The sequence below is a fragment of the Aptenodytes patagonicus genome, chromosome Z, assembly GCF_965638725.1.
Source record: "Aptenodytes patagonicus chromosome Z, bAptPat1.pri.cur, whole genome shotgun sequence".
NCBI classification, from domain to species: Eukaryota; Metazoa; Chordata; class Aves; order Sphenisciformes; family Spheniscidae; genus Aptenodytes; species Aptenodytes patagonicus.
The window spans coordinates 5,023,094-5,038,701 of NC_134982.1; the positions used below are offsets into that span (position 1 = coordinate 5,023,094).

Below are 15,608 nucleotides of genomic sequence, written 5' to 3' on the forward strand. Positions count from 1 at the left end.
GTGTACTCTTACCCCAGTGCAGATTTTGACATAAGAGTGAAAGCTAGCCTTTGTAGGTTTGCCTCTCTGGGGCACACATTGTCTGGGTGGGGAGGTGTCAGTTCAGACACCAAAAGATACCCTTTTCCATCACAGTTTGACAAATGGAGAGGTGCATCCTCTGGACAGAACATGACCTTGTCTAACCCCAATCTGGGGGTCCGTTCAGCATCTCCCCTAGGAACCAGTCCTCATCTGGTCTCGAGGAGGTTTCCAGCCCCAGAAGGCACAACGCTGTGCCTTCGGCTGATCGTACCTCCCGTACAGAGGCAGACTTTGCACTTGTACGTTTAAGAAGGTGTTGATGCAGCAACATGCCGTAAGTACAAAGAGCAGAAGTTAGAAGTTTCCTAAATATCCCCCCATACATTGATTTCATAATTTTGTTTTCCAACATCTTCTAGACTACTGATTTAAGAGAGAACCTCTCTTTGGAGGAGCTTAGTGATGATAAATAGAGGAAAACTTATACCAAACTCAAAGAAGTATGAGTATTTGTTTTAAAAATCAAATCCACACAATATTATGTAGGTATTTACCAAGTAAAACACAGCAAATGGTACATTTTTACAAGTGATCTCTGGAGTGTCAGTCATACGGAAATACTGTCAAACATCTGAAAACCTAACACTTCACCAGAAAATACTGCCAGCAGTTCATCCCAAATATTTTTCACTCAGATCTTTTTGGTGTTCATAAAAAGACATGGGTTTTTTTTCCCCCAACCTCTAAAATCGGCACTAGCACTATTCACAGGCTACTTTTTATTTCCTCTGCTACAAGAGGAACAGGTTTTGTTCAGCTTTCCCAGGAACGATGTTGCTGCACGTAGGCTAAGGCCAACTGAAGGACCTGAGCACATGGAGGATTTGTGGTGCACATGTCAGCTTCATCATGAGATGAAGTATCTCGATGAGCCAGGCAGAAAGGTGGCTGAGTTAGCACCCATTGAGGTGACCGGCACTGTTGGGTGCAAGGTCAGCTTCCTCCTTCCCTACCCGCAGACCCCGGGAGCCTGTGCGGAGGTGACACATGGCTGGTCTGCTGCAGAGCTCTGCTACGTCCACCAGCCCTCCGACCATCCTCTTCCAATCGCAGTGTGGAGGGAGATGGCAGAGCAGCAAATTCGGCAGCAGACTGGGACAGTGCACCGTTTTGCTGCTTGACACAAATGGGCTGAGGGGGATGGTGTAGGGAGAGAGGTCAAGAAGATCAGCTCAAATTAGTTCTACTTGTGCACCGACTGAACTGAGCCATTTTATTGCATAGGAAAGGGGCAGCAATGACTTTGCTGCTGTCCCCTCCTTTGCTAACCCGTGACCAAGTTCAAGTATTAAGAAAAATCATGAGATCAACATAAAATCATGAAAATTCTTACATTTTTTTGGTAGAAAAACATTCTTTTCACTGGCATTTGCTTTCTTGGCCTTGGGTTTCCAGACTTTTCTCTGCAACTGGGTAGGCCTGAAACATTTTTGTCATGAAAATGTTAGAGCCTAGTGCAAATTAAAACATCCAAAAGCTGGGGCTTATAGACACCCCCTCCATGCCATTAGTGTGATTTTTACCACAAGTCTTGCAAGCGTTAGCAACACTGCCTGCAATTTATCTGTGTCCATCTCTTGTGTGATGATTGCTAGTGCACGTCTCTCTCCACCGGGCTCGAGAGATCCTCCAGGCAGAATTCTTCACCACCTATTTTCTACTTGGCAAAGGGTAGTCTTTATTCCACTTCTCTGCTAGTATGAAGCTCTCTAAGACATATCCTGTTGCCATTGTAAGCTGGTTTTAGCCATTTATTAGGAGTCGCATCAGATGCTGAGAGATGCTCTGCTCTTTATTGCTTTACGTCTGCCTGCTGTGACTTGGATTTCACGAACAGATTTTTTTTTTTCCAATTTCTAAGTCATTTCCCCACTGCTTAAAATTCAAGTGTCTTTTCAGGCATACGTGCTTTTAAATCATTACAGACTGGTCTTGGGAAAGGTCCTTCCAGTGCAGCACAGTCTTATCTAATCAGGATAGAAAAAACGAATGTGGTGAAAAAAGTCTCTCCGCTCAGAAGGTGGTGATTTTTTTTTTTTTTTGTCTTTTGACTTTGTAGCACACAAATAACGTTTTTTGGGGAAACATCTTGCACTTTTGCCTTAAATCTGCAAAATATCTCTCCTCTTGGGTCTTTATACCTCGCAGCAAGACCTCTGATGTTTCTTCATCTTCAGATAATAAGCTCGGTTGGCTTCTGGATAGGTGACTTTGGAGAGCGGTAGCTTGTAGATGGCAGAGTGGTTTGTGGTTATTAACAGGAAGGTCAGTGCAGACAAGCAAAAAGACCAGGTTCCTGACGGCACCCCAAACTGCAAAGAAAAATACAAACCACCTATTTTCTATGTGTCTGTCTTTCATTTGATCCCCCGCCCCTTGAACAAAACTCAGAGCCAGGCAGCTTGGAACAAGCTTTCTCAAGGAAGAGTTGACTTGGTTTTGCATGGAGTCTCTCCCTGGGGAGGCAGGATTTCTTTATGAGATCTTGACATTGTGCATTAACCTGCAACATCTATCAGCTCTGGTGAGAAGGCTGCCTTCTCTTTGTGCATCTGCAGCGGTCTTGGATGGAGATGAGGTAGGAGTGGATGGAGATGAGACAGGAGTGGATACCAGAAGCATTCAGCTTTTCCCTGGGCTGTTGTACTGACTGCCTTTTGGCACTTGGGCAAAGCAATTAAACCAAATTTGAGGTTTCTTTACACATGCGGAGGGCCCTTTTCTCAATTGCTTCAGGCACAAAGTATAGGCATAGAATTATTTCAGAGGTGTTGAGGGCTGAGCTGTGGCAGTTCATGCAAGCTCTGAGGATGAAAAGTGGTAAGTGATGATTGTAAGTGGCCTGTTTCAGTGGGAACCACACCAAGCCCCTGGGCAGACAGTGTCCCCTCTCCCGGATCAGTTCTGCCTTTGGCTGAGTTGTTCTCTGCGTCTTGGTGTTTCGCCTGACAAGCCAGGAAAATATACAGTGTTCAAATCTGTTGTTGGAAACAAGACCTTAGCTGATACACTACTTACCACAGACATCATGTTAGTCACTGTTGCTCCCAGGTAGGCACTGAAGAGCGCTGTGGAAAAGAAAGGTAGTTCCTGGTGAGTTCAGTTGCTCGTGGAGGACAACAGCGAGGACAAACATCTCTCACACTGCCTTAGGTAGCTCAGCCAATGTTTATGACCGTGCCTGGACAGCCCTCTCTTAAAGCTCTTTCCTTTGCACTGTGTCCCCTGCAACCTGGAGCTCATGGAAAAGGCAAAACAAAAAAAGAGCTGGAGTGATGAAAAATGTGACTATGGAAACAGAGGCTTTTGAAAAATGCACTGACGTGGAAAGTATGTAGCTTGATGGATGGGGTTAAACAGGAAAATAACCCTTCTACCCCCATCTCTCCTGCCTCTAGGGCTAGAATGTGGTTCAATGAGATACAAAGCTAAATCTTTTTTATATGAGCACTGAATGAGCAATAGTTTCCCTCCCAGCTCACTGTGATATTGAAATTTCATATGGAATTGCCTTATAAATAATTCTTCAATCATTCTGTGTTGCCTAGCTCATGCCTTTGGTATCCATTTCGATAGACTGGGGAAACTGTACCGTCTAACTACAGATGCGGACTGATTTTGAGCTCCAGTTTTCTCAAAGGTTAGATATGTCCTTCTCCAAAGAAGGAATTTGAGCTGGTATCTGTGATTGGAAAAAACAATATGATTCATCCAGCGATGTTGAACAAACACGATTAACACCTAAAAACTAAGCATGTAATTTCGAAGACCTTATTTAATCAGCGTCCACTGATCGCACCTCTTGTTTTGAGCACAACTCTTGGCTGAAAGCGAAAGCACTGCTTTTATTTTGTCAGGGTACGTTAGAGCAATGGCTCTGACATCCAGCTCCATCATTCGTCAGTCTTGCCTAAGTCCATGTGCCTGTCTAGAGGTGGCCACCTGGCTTCAGCCCACCTCCAGCATAAATGCATCTTGTCTCGCTTCAAAAGGAAACACGGCGGTAGGGAAAATCCGTAGGGTACGTACCACAGGCAATTGCCAGCAAATGTGTCTGCCAGGTGAAAGCGTAGAACATGCCTCCGATCGCAACGCATGAGAGGGAGCTGTTGTAGCCCCACAAGCCGGAGTAGATTTTGCTAAAAGGTGTTGCTAAGCTCAGTGCTGCAAAATAAATCAAAGATGTGTCATTCCTTGGCCAAAGAGATAAAAGCAGCTAGAAATGGCATGAATTCAACTTTTTAGGGCTCTAGCCTGCATACGTACGCCAAGTTCTTATTTGTAGTCGTGTTGCTATGGTCTAAGACTAAAGCCGCTTTGATCTAATGCAATCACGGCAGAATTTCCCTGGTGCTGCTGAGCTGAATTTGGCCATACGATTTCAGCAGAAGATAGATGAGTGAACAAGCGTACATGTGAACTCTAAATGCATCCCTGAGGCCTGCACATTCAGACTGATGGCTATGGCTTTTATTAAGCTGCTCCTAAAACCATCAGAATATATTTAGAAATGAAGTATTTCATGATAAAAATTCATTTCAGCCAAAAATACTCTTCTTTCTCCTGAAGATTTCCACCACCATAAAATGAGGTAAGAGAATGGGGAAGTCAATCAAAAGAATTCTTAAAACAGAAGTGTATATATATTTTTTTTTTTTCCAAGCAGTCATTCTCCAATAGAAGAAACATTTGTTACTGTAAATGCTCCACTCATTGCAGTTCCTCTTTTATTCTCCATGCTTTTGTATAAATCTGTGACACAAGTCAAATCCTTACCTGCCAGCATCCCCACTGCTGATCCAATTGCCGCATGCAGACAAATGAGCGGGGAAGAGATAAATAAAGCAATTAGGAAAATTCCTCCAGTCCAGGGGTTATTGCAGCCATAAACCTGACCCACCCCGACTGGAATGGATTGCAGGAGCTGCAGGGATTTAAAAACAAAAAACAAAAAAAGAAAAAAAAGACAATTTGTTATCTGCTTTGTAATGTCTTTTTTTAAAAAAAAAAACCAACTTATTTTCCTTGGCCACGTTCGTGTTCAGCATTTGTTGGATGCAGTCTCTCTTTCTGGACTGTAAGTGGAAAGTTTGAAAACTTCTCGGGAGACAGCAGGGCCATTTCCACAGGGTTTCCCCTGAAAATGAATCATGCCTTGTTCCCTAGCCATGAGCTCCTGTGCAGGGTTTTTGCTCTAATATCAAAGGTAAATGTCTTTTGCGAAAGGACTTGGAAGGGTTTGCTCATCATCTTTACAGGTGCTGCTGACTTGGCCATTTTTGCCTGCTGTTATGGAGCATGACAGTGAATCTAGGAAATGGAAGTGCTCGGGTAGATGATGCCTTTGAGAAGATATTTGCCTCTGAGTGGGCAGATCTGAGGATGAAATGGCCAATAATGGCTTGGCCAGAATTACAAGACTTCACTCAGGTAAGGCTATATCCCTGATGTGTTTATAGACCTGAAACTTCCCTGGGATTCACCAGGAATACGAATGAGAGTTGCTGGGTTGGTGGGACAGAGCCCAACCCGGTTACAGCTTAGAGATGGTTTTAAGACACTTTTCATCAAAATGTTGTGTTCCTTCACGTGGAACAGTCCATTTATGGTCCCCATAAAATTATGCACCATGGTAAACATTCTTTTAGAAATGTCACTCGTGTGGATTGCTATTTAGTGTCAATTAACTTCCTTTTCTTAATTACTCCCTGGGCACCCTTCAAAATAGTCCACTGAGCCTTAGGGGAAAGCTATTATTCTAGTATCTATGTTGTTTACCACGCTATGCAGGAGAATAATTTTTTTTGTTGTTTGCTTTAAAGGTCCCACTTGAATATTAACTAAAAATATGTGAATATGTGCCCGCACCCAAGTTTGTAACCATTCTTCCGTAGTAGATGCATCCATCAGAAAGATGCAATTTTAAAAACACAGCACTCTTTACGTGGAAAACTAAAATTAACCTGTGAGTTAACTGGTAGTCTCAGCACAACCTTATCTATGGGGCGCTGATCAGTATATACGCAGTAATGGGTAATTAGATTCGAGAGAAGAATCTTTGAAGATTATAATTTAGATCCAACTGTAAATAAAAGATACCAAATGCCAAAAAGATTCTTATTTTCAAGCTATCGAAAATGTCAATTCCTAGAGTAAACCTTTATGTTTTGGATAATAGCTATCTTATAAATGCAATTTTGTATTGCCGGGCCATAATGCAGTACCATAAAGGAAGATAATATGGTTCTATAGTGGTTTTCTTTGTAAATGGAGAAGGCTGTTATCTTTAGGGCATCCTACCATTGGCATTTCAGCATCCGTCCATGTGATGTTTGGTGTTGCTGTTGCAGGCTGAATGACAGTTGTAGGGAAGAAGAAGTTATGGGGTCCTGACGCAGCCAGATAGAGGGTCAAGGCCAAGTTGAAAGGCAAGGTGAAAACAGGCAGATCCCACTTACAGAAGACTGAGCCTAAAGCGCTGGTGAAAACAGGGCTAAAAGAAGAACAAAACGGTCTCGCTAGGAGCTTGTCAGCTAGGCAAAAAGAAAACCACAACAAAAACAACAACTGCAGGAAATTAACTCTATTTTTTTTAAAAAAAAAGCTGTTTAATTTCCTCAGTCTTTCTGATAAAATCAGAATGCTAGGGTCATTCAGTAAATTTCCTACCCTTCCCAGGGCAGTTAGCAATGTACAGATTCCTGTCACATTATGCAATATATGAGGTGAATTTGGTGACCGTGAAGGAGCCAAGATCCTCCGCTCATGGGGAGGACCCAGTGATTTAATGGAGTTATTCCACAGCTCGGTCTCAGTGTTTACTTTTTTTTTTTCCCCAGTACTTGAAGTGGACTGAATTTAGGACGCCTGTGCCAGGTCTGAGTGAACTGCGAAGGTGGCTGTGTGTCCTTGTTCAAGCTTATGGATGGGAAGTAAAGGCTGACATCAAAGTTGTGCTTATTAAAGTGAGTATAACACTACATGAACTTCAGGCAGACAGATGATATGTGTGGTTTCGCAATCTCCAACTAGACATTTGGGGGTGAAAGACCAGCTTTCAAAATTTTTGCTGTCCAAATACCTAGCAGATTACGGTGTCATATACACGAGTAAAGTATTGCTAGTTGTTTGTTTTCATTAGCACCAACCATCACTTCTTGGGACCACTGAACAGCTTCTGTGTCTGGAGAGATAAATTTTCATGACATTTTTATATGGTGGCTTAAATAGATGAAACACTTGTGGTTGATGGTGGTAGGGAATGGTTAAAATAATGTTCCTCTCGAGACAAAAATGAATCGACGCATCGCAGCAATATGGCTAACATTTAGGGCATTGAATTACATATGATCAGCCATCGATTTTCCTTTTCCCCGTTGGGTTTATTTGTGATTATGTGGGTATTTTATTTGTTTTGGGATTACATTTGAGTTAAAAGTGCAAATAACGATACAGATTTAGTAGCACATATGTGCCAGTTGTGTTTCTTTCCCACTGTAGTCTGTATAGTGCATAAAAATACAACAGTTCAGTCTCAGTGTGGGGACACTGGGACTGGAATAAGAAGCAGAGGAGCCATCCGACTTACCACGTCACGGACACCAGTGCTACCGGCAGCAGAAGCCACCAGTGGTAGTCTCCCTTAGCAGAGAAGACGGCCATGAGCAATCCCACCAAGACGCCGTTATAGCCGTACAGGCCTGCTGCAATGGCTGATCTGTGTGAAAGAAACAACCATCTTGAAATCTTCTCCCCGGCGGGTGCTTTGCTCGCATCACCCCCTCCCTCCCCATGCAGTCGTGACTCTGTGTGATGACGGCCTGCCAAGGCTCGTGCACCGACCTTCAATTTTACATGCTTGAGTCCCGTGTCCTCTCAGCCCCAGCTACCCCTTCTGCAGTTACATCCAGTGTACCTTTGCATCAGATGCAGCTGGTGGGAAGATCTGTTTGGTCCTACCAGACCAGATACATAGCCAGCGAAGGCTAGATACGTGCTTTTCATCCATGTCACTTGTTTAACACGTAAGTCAGCATTGAAGTGACAGTCTGGTTTTGAAGGGGAAAAGGATGAACTTACCTGTCCTGACCCAGAATAAGTGCTGTTAAAGTTGAGACAACTGTTCCTAAACAGCCTGTGAGTGTCCACCACGGGTTCTGCACCAGGAAACCAGCCACTACGATAAGCCCACTGAGGGGATTGTTGACAAACATCACCTGAGATATCCCACGCAACACCCAGTCAATAAACTGGATCATGAGAGGTTTGTCTGGAAGAGATCAAATGAAATAATAATAATAAAAAAACCCAGAATGCACAGATGATACTTATTCGGGATGGTTTTCTTGAAACTCAGGGAGAGTTTTGGCACCTGAACTTGGCAGCATGACTGAAGCAATGAATCAACAAGACTGTAAAACCTGACTGGGATTTATTATGGTCTATCCTGAAGTCTTACAGCTGGAAAACTGAGATGAACAGTGTGGTTGCCAGAGTCCCCTGTTATAAAGTACCCTGGACCAGTTTCATATGAACTGGCTAATTTATGATGTCTGTGCCTCAGATGGCAAATCGCGTGTGTATCCTGTTGATGATTTATTATGGGGACCAAACACACTTACCTATGTGTAATTTAACTTCCCAGTGGCATTAGGCTTGACAGAAACTGCTCAGCTGAAAGGACAGGGAGCGTTATGAAGAATGGCAGAGCACAGAATAACCATCCCAGGTTATGTTCTGTGGGACTAAATGCGCTTTGTACATGGCATGTTGGAGGTAAATGTCACCTCAGTCATCCTCAAGATTTAAGCAATATCTGGATCTCTGCACATAGCTGATTTTTTCCTACAAAATGGAAATAAATCAGGGCAGAGGTAGTTTCTGTAATGCTTCAACTTGAATCACGTTACTGAGAAGTTAGTTATTACTTCTTTGATGTAATTCTTCTTTGGAATCCCCTAATTAGTCATGATGAAGTAGCTTTACCTTTTAGCCAGGCTCCAAATTCCTTCATGTCTCCAGTGATGTACCCAACAGCTCTGCAGACTCTCTTCCCAGCTTTGCTCAGTGGATTCTGCTTTATTGGCTTTCTTTTCCCCTTGGTTTCTATCTTGACATCAACACTATTTTCCATGTTGATGTTCTGACCCTTTGGTAAAATTCAAGGGGGGGGGGGGGGAAAGAGAGTTCATTACAATGCCTCTTACTGATCCCTGTTTATTCTCTCTACCACATATTATTGCTCACCACGTGTTATTTTGGAGCCAGAAAGAAGAAAATCCTTACTCTGAACACCTGATTCTCATGTCTCCATGAGCACATTCTCTCTTCATGTTCTCTTGGGACCCTGCGCTGTCCTTTTAGATTTTCATGCAGTCACAGATTTGAACACCAGAAGGAACCACTGAGCGTTGTATCATAGCGGTATTTCACCTGATTTTAACACCCTGTTCAGCTATACCGTATTTTCTAGAAATCAAGCAGCTCTTGATTTAAAGGGTGACTTCAAGAAGAGCAAGACAGCATTAGGAGACACTGGCTTCACAGAAGTTAAAGCTTACCTCAAGATTCAGATTGATAGAAGATGAACACGGAAGTCGGTAGAAGTTGAACCACCATCTAGGAAGCTGCTTCAATGATTAAGTTTCCCCTGCTGCTTAACCCTTATTTCCAGTTTAAAATTATCCATCAGCCGTCAATAATAGGTACCTAAAGTTAGCTTTATGGGTCTCGATACAGTCACCTGCTGGGGTCAGCTCAGCCTTTCTCATGAGCATGGTCTTAGCTTGAGGGTTGTTCATGGTGCCTTGCTCCATTACTCACATACATACAAACAATACAGAATTGTACTTTTAGCCGCCCCATCTTTAGAAGTACCCAGCACTGATTTAAGAGCTTAAAGGCCAAATTCAGAGTGCTTGCTTTCCATTCTACCTCAGCCATGTTGCCGCCTTCTCTCTGCCAGTTGCCCAGTAGGGTGACGTGGTCTGCACTGGCCTTTGCTCTTCAGCATAAGACAAGATAGGAGACCACATATTGGGACCTGTAGTAAGAAATACTCAGGGACTAATGAAAACACTCTTATTAAATTTAGCAGGCACTATATCAAGACTTAAATAAGGTAGGGGTGTTTAGGCCTAAATAAGGTGTTTGGAGCATCCATGCAGGGCTGGCAGAGATGGGGTCCCTTATGAGAGACATGACCTTTGGATTAGGAGCTGCTGGAATACCCTTTGGCACCTCATCCAGCTCTAGACAGCTTCATTCAGGCATGTGGATCAGAGACTTACACCTAACTGTAAACACTGGAGTTTAAAAACATTCATGAGTTTAAATTCATTATTTGTTCAAGGGCATATTCTCAATATGAAATCAGCAAATTTAAAACAGCCAAACCTTTCCCTGGAGTGTATTCAGTTTCCTGAAGAGTAGGATTAATTCTTGGTAATTCTCAAGACAAAGAAAACACAAGACAAGGTACCTCGTTGAGTGAATACAGAACCAGAACTGCTTCAGGTCTCACTGGTGAGTAACAGCTTGTGCAAGAAGTAAAGAATTTAGGTTGTGAGTTAATAGTCTTAATAAGATGATACAAGCACGTAATTATTGGAGTTAGTCCTTGACTCACTTGCAACTTCAGTAAAAGCCTTCTTGGCAGCTGGGGAAGAGAATTCGTACTTCAGAAATACAGGTGGCGAGTACTTAAGCTAAAGCAGCCTCACCCCTGGGCATTACACTTGCAGACCCAGACATGTGGTTAAGCAGCTCTGAGTCTTTGTGGAGGAACGGCTGGTTAATGTACATCCTGGCCAGTTTCTTACCGTATGCTATTGGTAGGCTGATGGTGACATTTCAGGAAGCAGTAAATATTTGCACAAATAATAAATAGACATTTTCGGCCTTCTGGAAGGGCCCTGCTAATGCAAGGATAAGTTCCACATGAAAGAGGGTGAAGACAGGACCAGTACGTAGAAGAGTGTTAAATTTGACTTTGTGTAGGGCACGAAGGCAAGGAGCTTAACTAGAAGAGGAAGAAAAGGACGAGAGTGTTGCTAGGGATGGTGTCTCGGTGCTGGAAGGCTTTTTCCTGGCTCAGTTATAATTCATTACCTTGATTCATTAACCTTCGCTTCTCTCATATTTTATTCTGAAATAATGGAATAAGTGAATTGGACGCACTTTCAGTTAAATCAAAATTTCCAGCCAAGATAAATGCTCTTCATTTGGTGAAAGTGCATTTACATTTTCAATTTAAAGAATCTTCCTCTTTATGTAACTTAGGCTTTCTCTGTTGCTAATCCATAAAGTCAAGGGCTATTGGAGTTGCATTTGCAGAGTGATGTTGTGTGTCCTGTGCTAGCATGCCTGGTATGTTTCCCTGCATGCTGAGTGAGGAGCTGTTTGCACCGCAGGAGTCTGCAGCGTGGGATGAAATGTGCATGTGAAGAAGTATCGGAGTCACTGTCTGGTCCGCTCACACAGTGGAGAAGAAAATGGGTCAAGTTGGAGGCCCTAATTAATCAAAACTTGATGAATTGCTTTGCCGTAGGAAGGCACTTAAGTGCATACTTAAGGCAGTACTGCACGGTGCAAGTCTGAGGCTGCAGAACTCCTTTGCTTTGGGTTTTCATGGGCAGAAATGAAGTCACCTAGATGCACTTGGCACAGCAAAAAGACCAGGTGACCAGGTGAGTCACTTCTACCAACCTGGCTTGAACTTCACCCCCGATGAAGGCTGCGTCAAAGCCCTGCGTACCTGTTCTTCCAGAACATTCAAAATCACAGTGATCGGGGGTGTGATCTGGCCAGCAGCGTTGGTCAAACTCACGTTCGTTATGTCCCTGTCTATCAAGTGATGTGTCTCTCTAGAGAGGGATCACATGAACTTTGGTTCACCTTCCCTATAAGCTTATATATACTAAAAGGGAAGGGAATCGTTACGAAACACCCCCATCACCTGCAGAGCAGCCTGGTATGTAATGGGTAGGCTAAGAGCACTCTTGGTTTCAGGTAGGGTCTTTACGACACCGTAAAGACCCAGATTCAGTCCCATGGGCTTCACTGCCACCCCAAATCACATCCCCGGCTCTGCGTGAGGGCTGCCTCCTATGTGCAGTGGTTCAGCTATCACCACAGCCGTGAGGCTTGTCCCATCCATCCAGAAATGCAGAGCATGAAGGACTTGCACCGCTACTACTTGGTTGTCCAAAGAAAGTGTAAAGGAGCAGGGAACCACTTGGAAACTGGCACCAGCATAGAATTTTTTGGGCATTTTTAATAATTTTTGACATTGTAAGAAGCAGTAGCTGCCATATATGCTCAGATTAACAATCTGCTAACACATTACCTTGTTTTAGGGAGTAGGCAATAGCAGCTATTTAAGAAAGGACAGAAGACAAACAGTGTGTCATTCCAGAATAAGGGAGATGCTCAGAGAATTTTAAGACGGCGATGTTTTAATTTTAATTCAAGCTGAAGTGTGTGTGTTCTGATGGGGATTACATGAAGGCCAGTCTACAGCAGGTCTTTCGCAGATCTGCTATTGAGGTTATGTTAACATGTGGTTTTCAGTCAAAGCGGGCTTTTTTTCTTAGTGCACGAAGGAAGGAAATGGAAATAATTGTGAAAGGACTATTCCATTGGAACAGACTGCTTGGCTTCTGCAGGGGGGGCAGGATTTAAAAAAAAAAATAATTATTCCTTATTTCTATTAGTCTGGGAAAGTGTTTTTTCATCTCGGATTCTTAACTAATGACTGTGCAGGTCCTGCTCTCAGACACACAGCTTGAAGCGCGCTGCCTGATCTCACGTATGTTCTGGAGAGGTGCTCCAGGCAAGCATTTGGTAGGAAATGCAGTGCGGGCTCCCGATGCTGGTGTGTAACTGGTGTGATACAGGAGCAGCAGCAGGACCCAGGCAGAGCAAGTCTGAACGTGGTTTTCATCTCTGTGGTGCAAGGACTGATTTGTGCTCTGCTGCGAGTGCAGAGGAACTATTTAAAACTATTTTCCCATGGTGTACTGTGGAAAGTGAGAGCTAGGTTTGGGGCACTGCTGCTTTTCCCCAGTGATTCCAGGTGTTTGCTGCCTCCCCTTGCCTAGATATCTTTGTGCTGTTGGGTAATATCTCTCTGCCATCCTCGCTAAGAATGCTCACGTGAGCAAGAAGGAAAGTTTTGCAGCTAAAAGTACCTAAATACTTTTGCATCAGCTATGAAATGGAACCCGTGAGAATAGAAAAGAAAAAAAAAAGATGCTTTTCTTGCATGAAAATTAAATCATTACAGGGCCAAGAAGCTAATCTATTGTTTTTTTATCATCTTTTCAGAGTTAATAAGTGTCCTGTAGCAAAGAGCTGATGTTATGCAACTTCATGTCTCCCTAAATCAAGTTCTCTTCCACTTGCGTACACTTCTTCCACGTCACGCCATACCTATGGCATCTCAGTAATGCCTCGTTAAAGCGGCAGCGAAGCAGACTCCGTGCTGGTGCTGCACTCCTGCAACATCTGGCCTGCAAATACTTTTTTATTCACTTGCTGAAATTGAGACAAGCCCAGTCACACATTCATTTTGTGTTATGCTTGGTAAGAGTGGTGCTGTGCTTGCAGCTGGGGAAGGAACAGAGGCTTTTATTTGGCTAATTGTTTTAATACTCACAGGTAATAGTTATTTCCGAGCTAGTGCCTGTGTTGGTAGGTGTTGGGCTTTTATCTCTGAAAATGCAGCAGTTATCTAGTACTTTCTCTTCTTTCTGGATTTTACGTCTCTCCCTGACAAAATTCCAGTTATTCTGTAAATCAAGAGGATTTAAATTACCGTGTGGTATTTGTTTGTCCAAGGAACTGCTACAGCACAATTACAGTCATTGTATCTTGCATTCTCTGAATTGTTGCTGTGAAGTGTGTGGGCAGCCAGCTCTGTGTGCAGCATGTTTTTAGAGGAATTCCTGCATCCAAGTACAATAGGAGGAAAGGGCCGGATTCCCAGCAACTCTGATTCCAGCATAGCCTGTGCAATGTTACCAGGGGTTTAGTAAAGCTGGGGAAGTATAGTGTTGTGTTACGTATAGGAACATACGTATGCACAAGCACACTCCCCAAAACAGAGAGGTTATAACGCACTTGACCCTCACTGAAAAAAAAAAGTTCAGGTTTTCCCCTAGAAGATACATTTCAAAGCATTAGTTCAAAAGAAAGCTCATGCCTCAGATTCAAATATTCATTAAGCCCATTCGCAATTCAATTTTCAGAGATCTGTCTCTCGGGGACAGAGAAATCCAGAGATACTATCACATTAACTGCATATTATTACTATCTGGGCATTTTTCATTTTGCAGAATAGAAAGGCAGTAAAAGGAGATGTTAAAGAGTTCCAGGGTTTTTTTCTTTCTTTTTTTCTCAAAGGTTCAGCCAACTGGGCTAAGTAGTACTAATAAATCCTCACCCTGCGAGAAAATTCTCAGTAATTGAAATTCTTGTGACACCCCCCAACCTCTGTGCTCCTCTTGAGCCTTAGCTGCTCTCCCTCAGGAGGACTGATCAAATGCTGTTTGCTAGGTGTTTTGGGGGAGAAGGAAGATCCAGGTAAGTCAGTAAGTCAGTAACAGGGTGCATGTTTATTGCTGTGCATTAAAAGGAACGAACGGAGTGCTCTTACCTCTCCGATGAGTTCAGGGGCAGCTGTTGCTTTGCTGGCTAGGACAGAAGGAAAGCAGGGCTAAGACACTGGGGAAGAAAATGCCCCACCAGCTTATATAGGCTAGCATGGCTCCTGTCCTGATATTACTAATTAGTTTGTTTCTCCTCCCACTTGGTGAGCTCCAGGCAAATGTTAAGAAGGTTCCCTCTTGCATTCTCCACCTTTCCTCTTGCTCTGTCCTTGGTCTCTTGCCAACAGCCTCTCCAAATGTCCTCTTCCCTGCTGCTTTTTTTTTTGTTTTGTTTTGTTTTTTAACTAACTCTCCTTTAACTCTGTCCTTTCTCCTCCTCCACCACTTAAAAGGACTCAAGGCTTCAAAGCGGACTCTTGGTATACCTGAGCTCGACCTCTCTGGCATTATTCTCCTTATCCAAGACAGCTCAGCATCCTCCCCTCTCAAAACACTGACCTGGGAGTGTGCATCACAGCGTGTCGTGTTCAGCAGCCTGTCGAGTTTTCCTGTTTCTGGGTAGTTTTCGGAGGCACTATTCTGTTAACACACTGGAGCGAAGGATCTGGTGACCTGTTGTTTAATTGCTTTTTATCAGTTATTTGAGAAATTCAAGGGGTATTTTTCCTTCTTTTTCTAACCTGGCCTCCCTGCCTCGCTGGAGAAATCTGGAGTATCAGAAGTGTGGCATATTTGAGAGGTTTATAAGGCTGTGAAATCGCTGTGAAAGGCAGAGAAGAGGCTTAAAAGGGAAGTCTTGAGAGAGTGAATTATAGGAGAAAGGGCAGAGAAAAAGCTAGTGAACTGAAAGAACCTGCTAGGCTAATTTAAACCACAGTTTAATTCACTTTAGGACTCTTTTACAGTGATGGCTTA

General features: G+C 43.3%; 1 protein-coding gene across 1 annotated transcript; it reads right to left on the bottom strand.

Annotated features, from left to right (window-relative positions):
* Window positions 1-2,150: 2,150 nt before the first annotated feature.
* Window positions 2,151-14,773, bottom strand: LOC143172412 (urea transporter 2-like). Its single transcript, XM_076361850.1, has 9 exons — window positions 14,741-14,773; window positions 9,070-9,232; window positions 8,164-8,353; window positions 7,673-7,801; window positions 6,385-6,577; window positions 4,861-5,008; window positions 4,114-4,248; window positions 3,103-3,152; window positions 2,151-2,396 (listed from the first exon to the last, which is right to left on the bottom strand). The coding sequence occupies exons 2-9, from the start codon at window positions 9,215-9,217 to the stop codon at window positions 2,220-2,222; spliced, it is 1,170 nt and encodes a 389-aa protein (XP_076217965.1). The 5' UTR covers window positions 9,218-9,232; window positions 14,741-14,773; the 3' UTR covers window positions 2,151-2,219.
* Window positions 14,774-15,608: the final 835 nt, after the last annotated feature.

Bases quoted from the DNA above. Each gene is read 5' to 3' on its own strand.
- LOC143172412 (XM_076361850.1), bottom strand. From the start codon at position 9,217: ATGGAAAATAGTGTTGATGTCAAGATAGAAACCAAGGGGAAAAGAAAG. The intron at 7,802-8,163 runs GTAAGTTCATCC...TCTTTCACACAG, and splicing joins CTTATTCTGGGTCAGGACAG to ATCAGCCATTGCAGCAGGCC. The intron at 3,153-4,113 runs GTACGTACCCTA...TCTTTTCCACAG, and splicing joins TTTGCTGGCAATTGCCTGTG to CGCTCTTCAGTGCCTACCTG.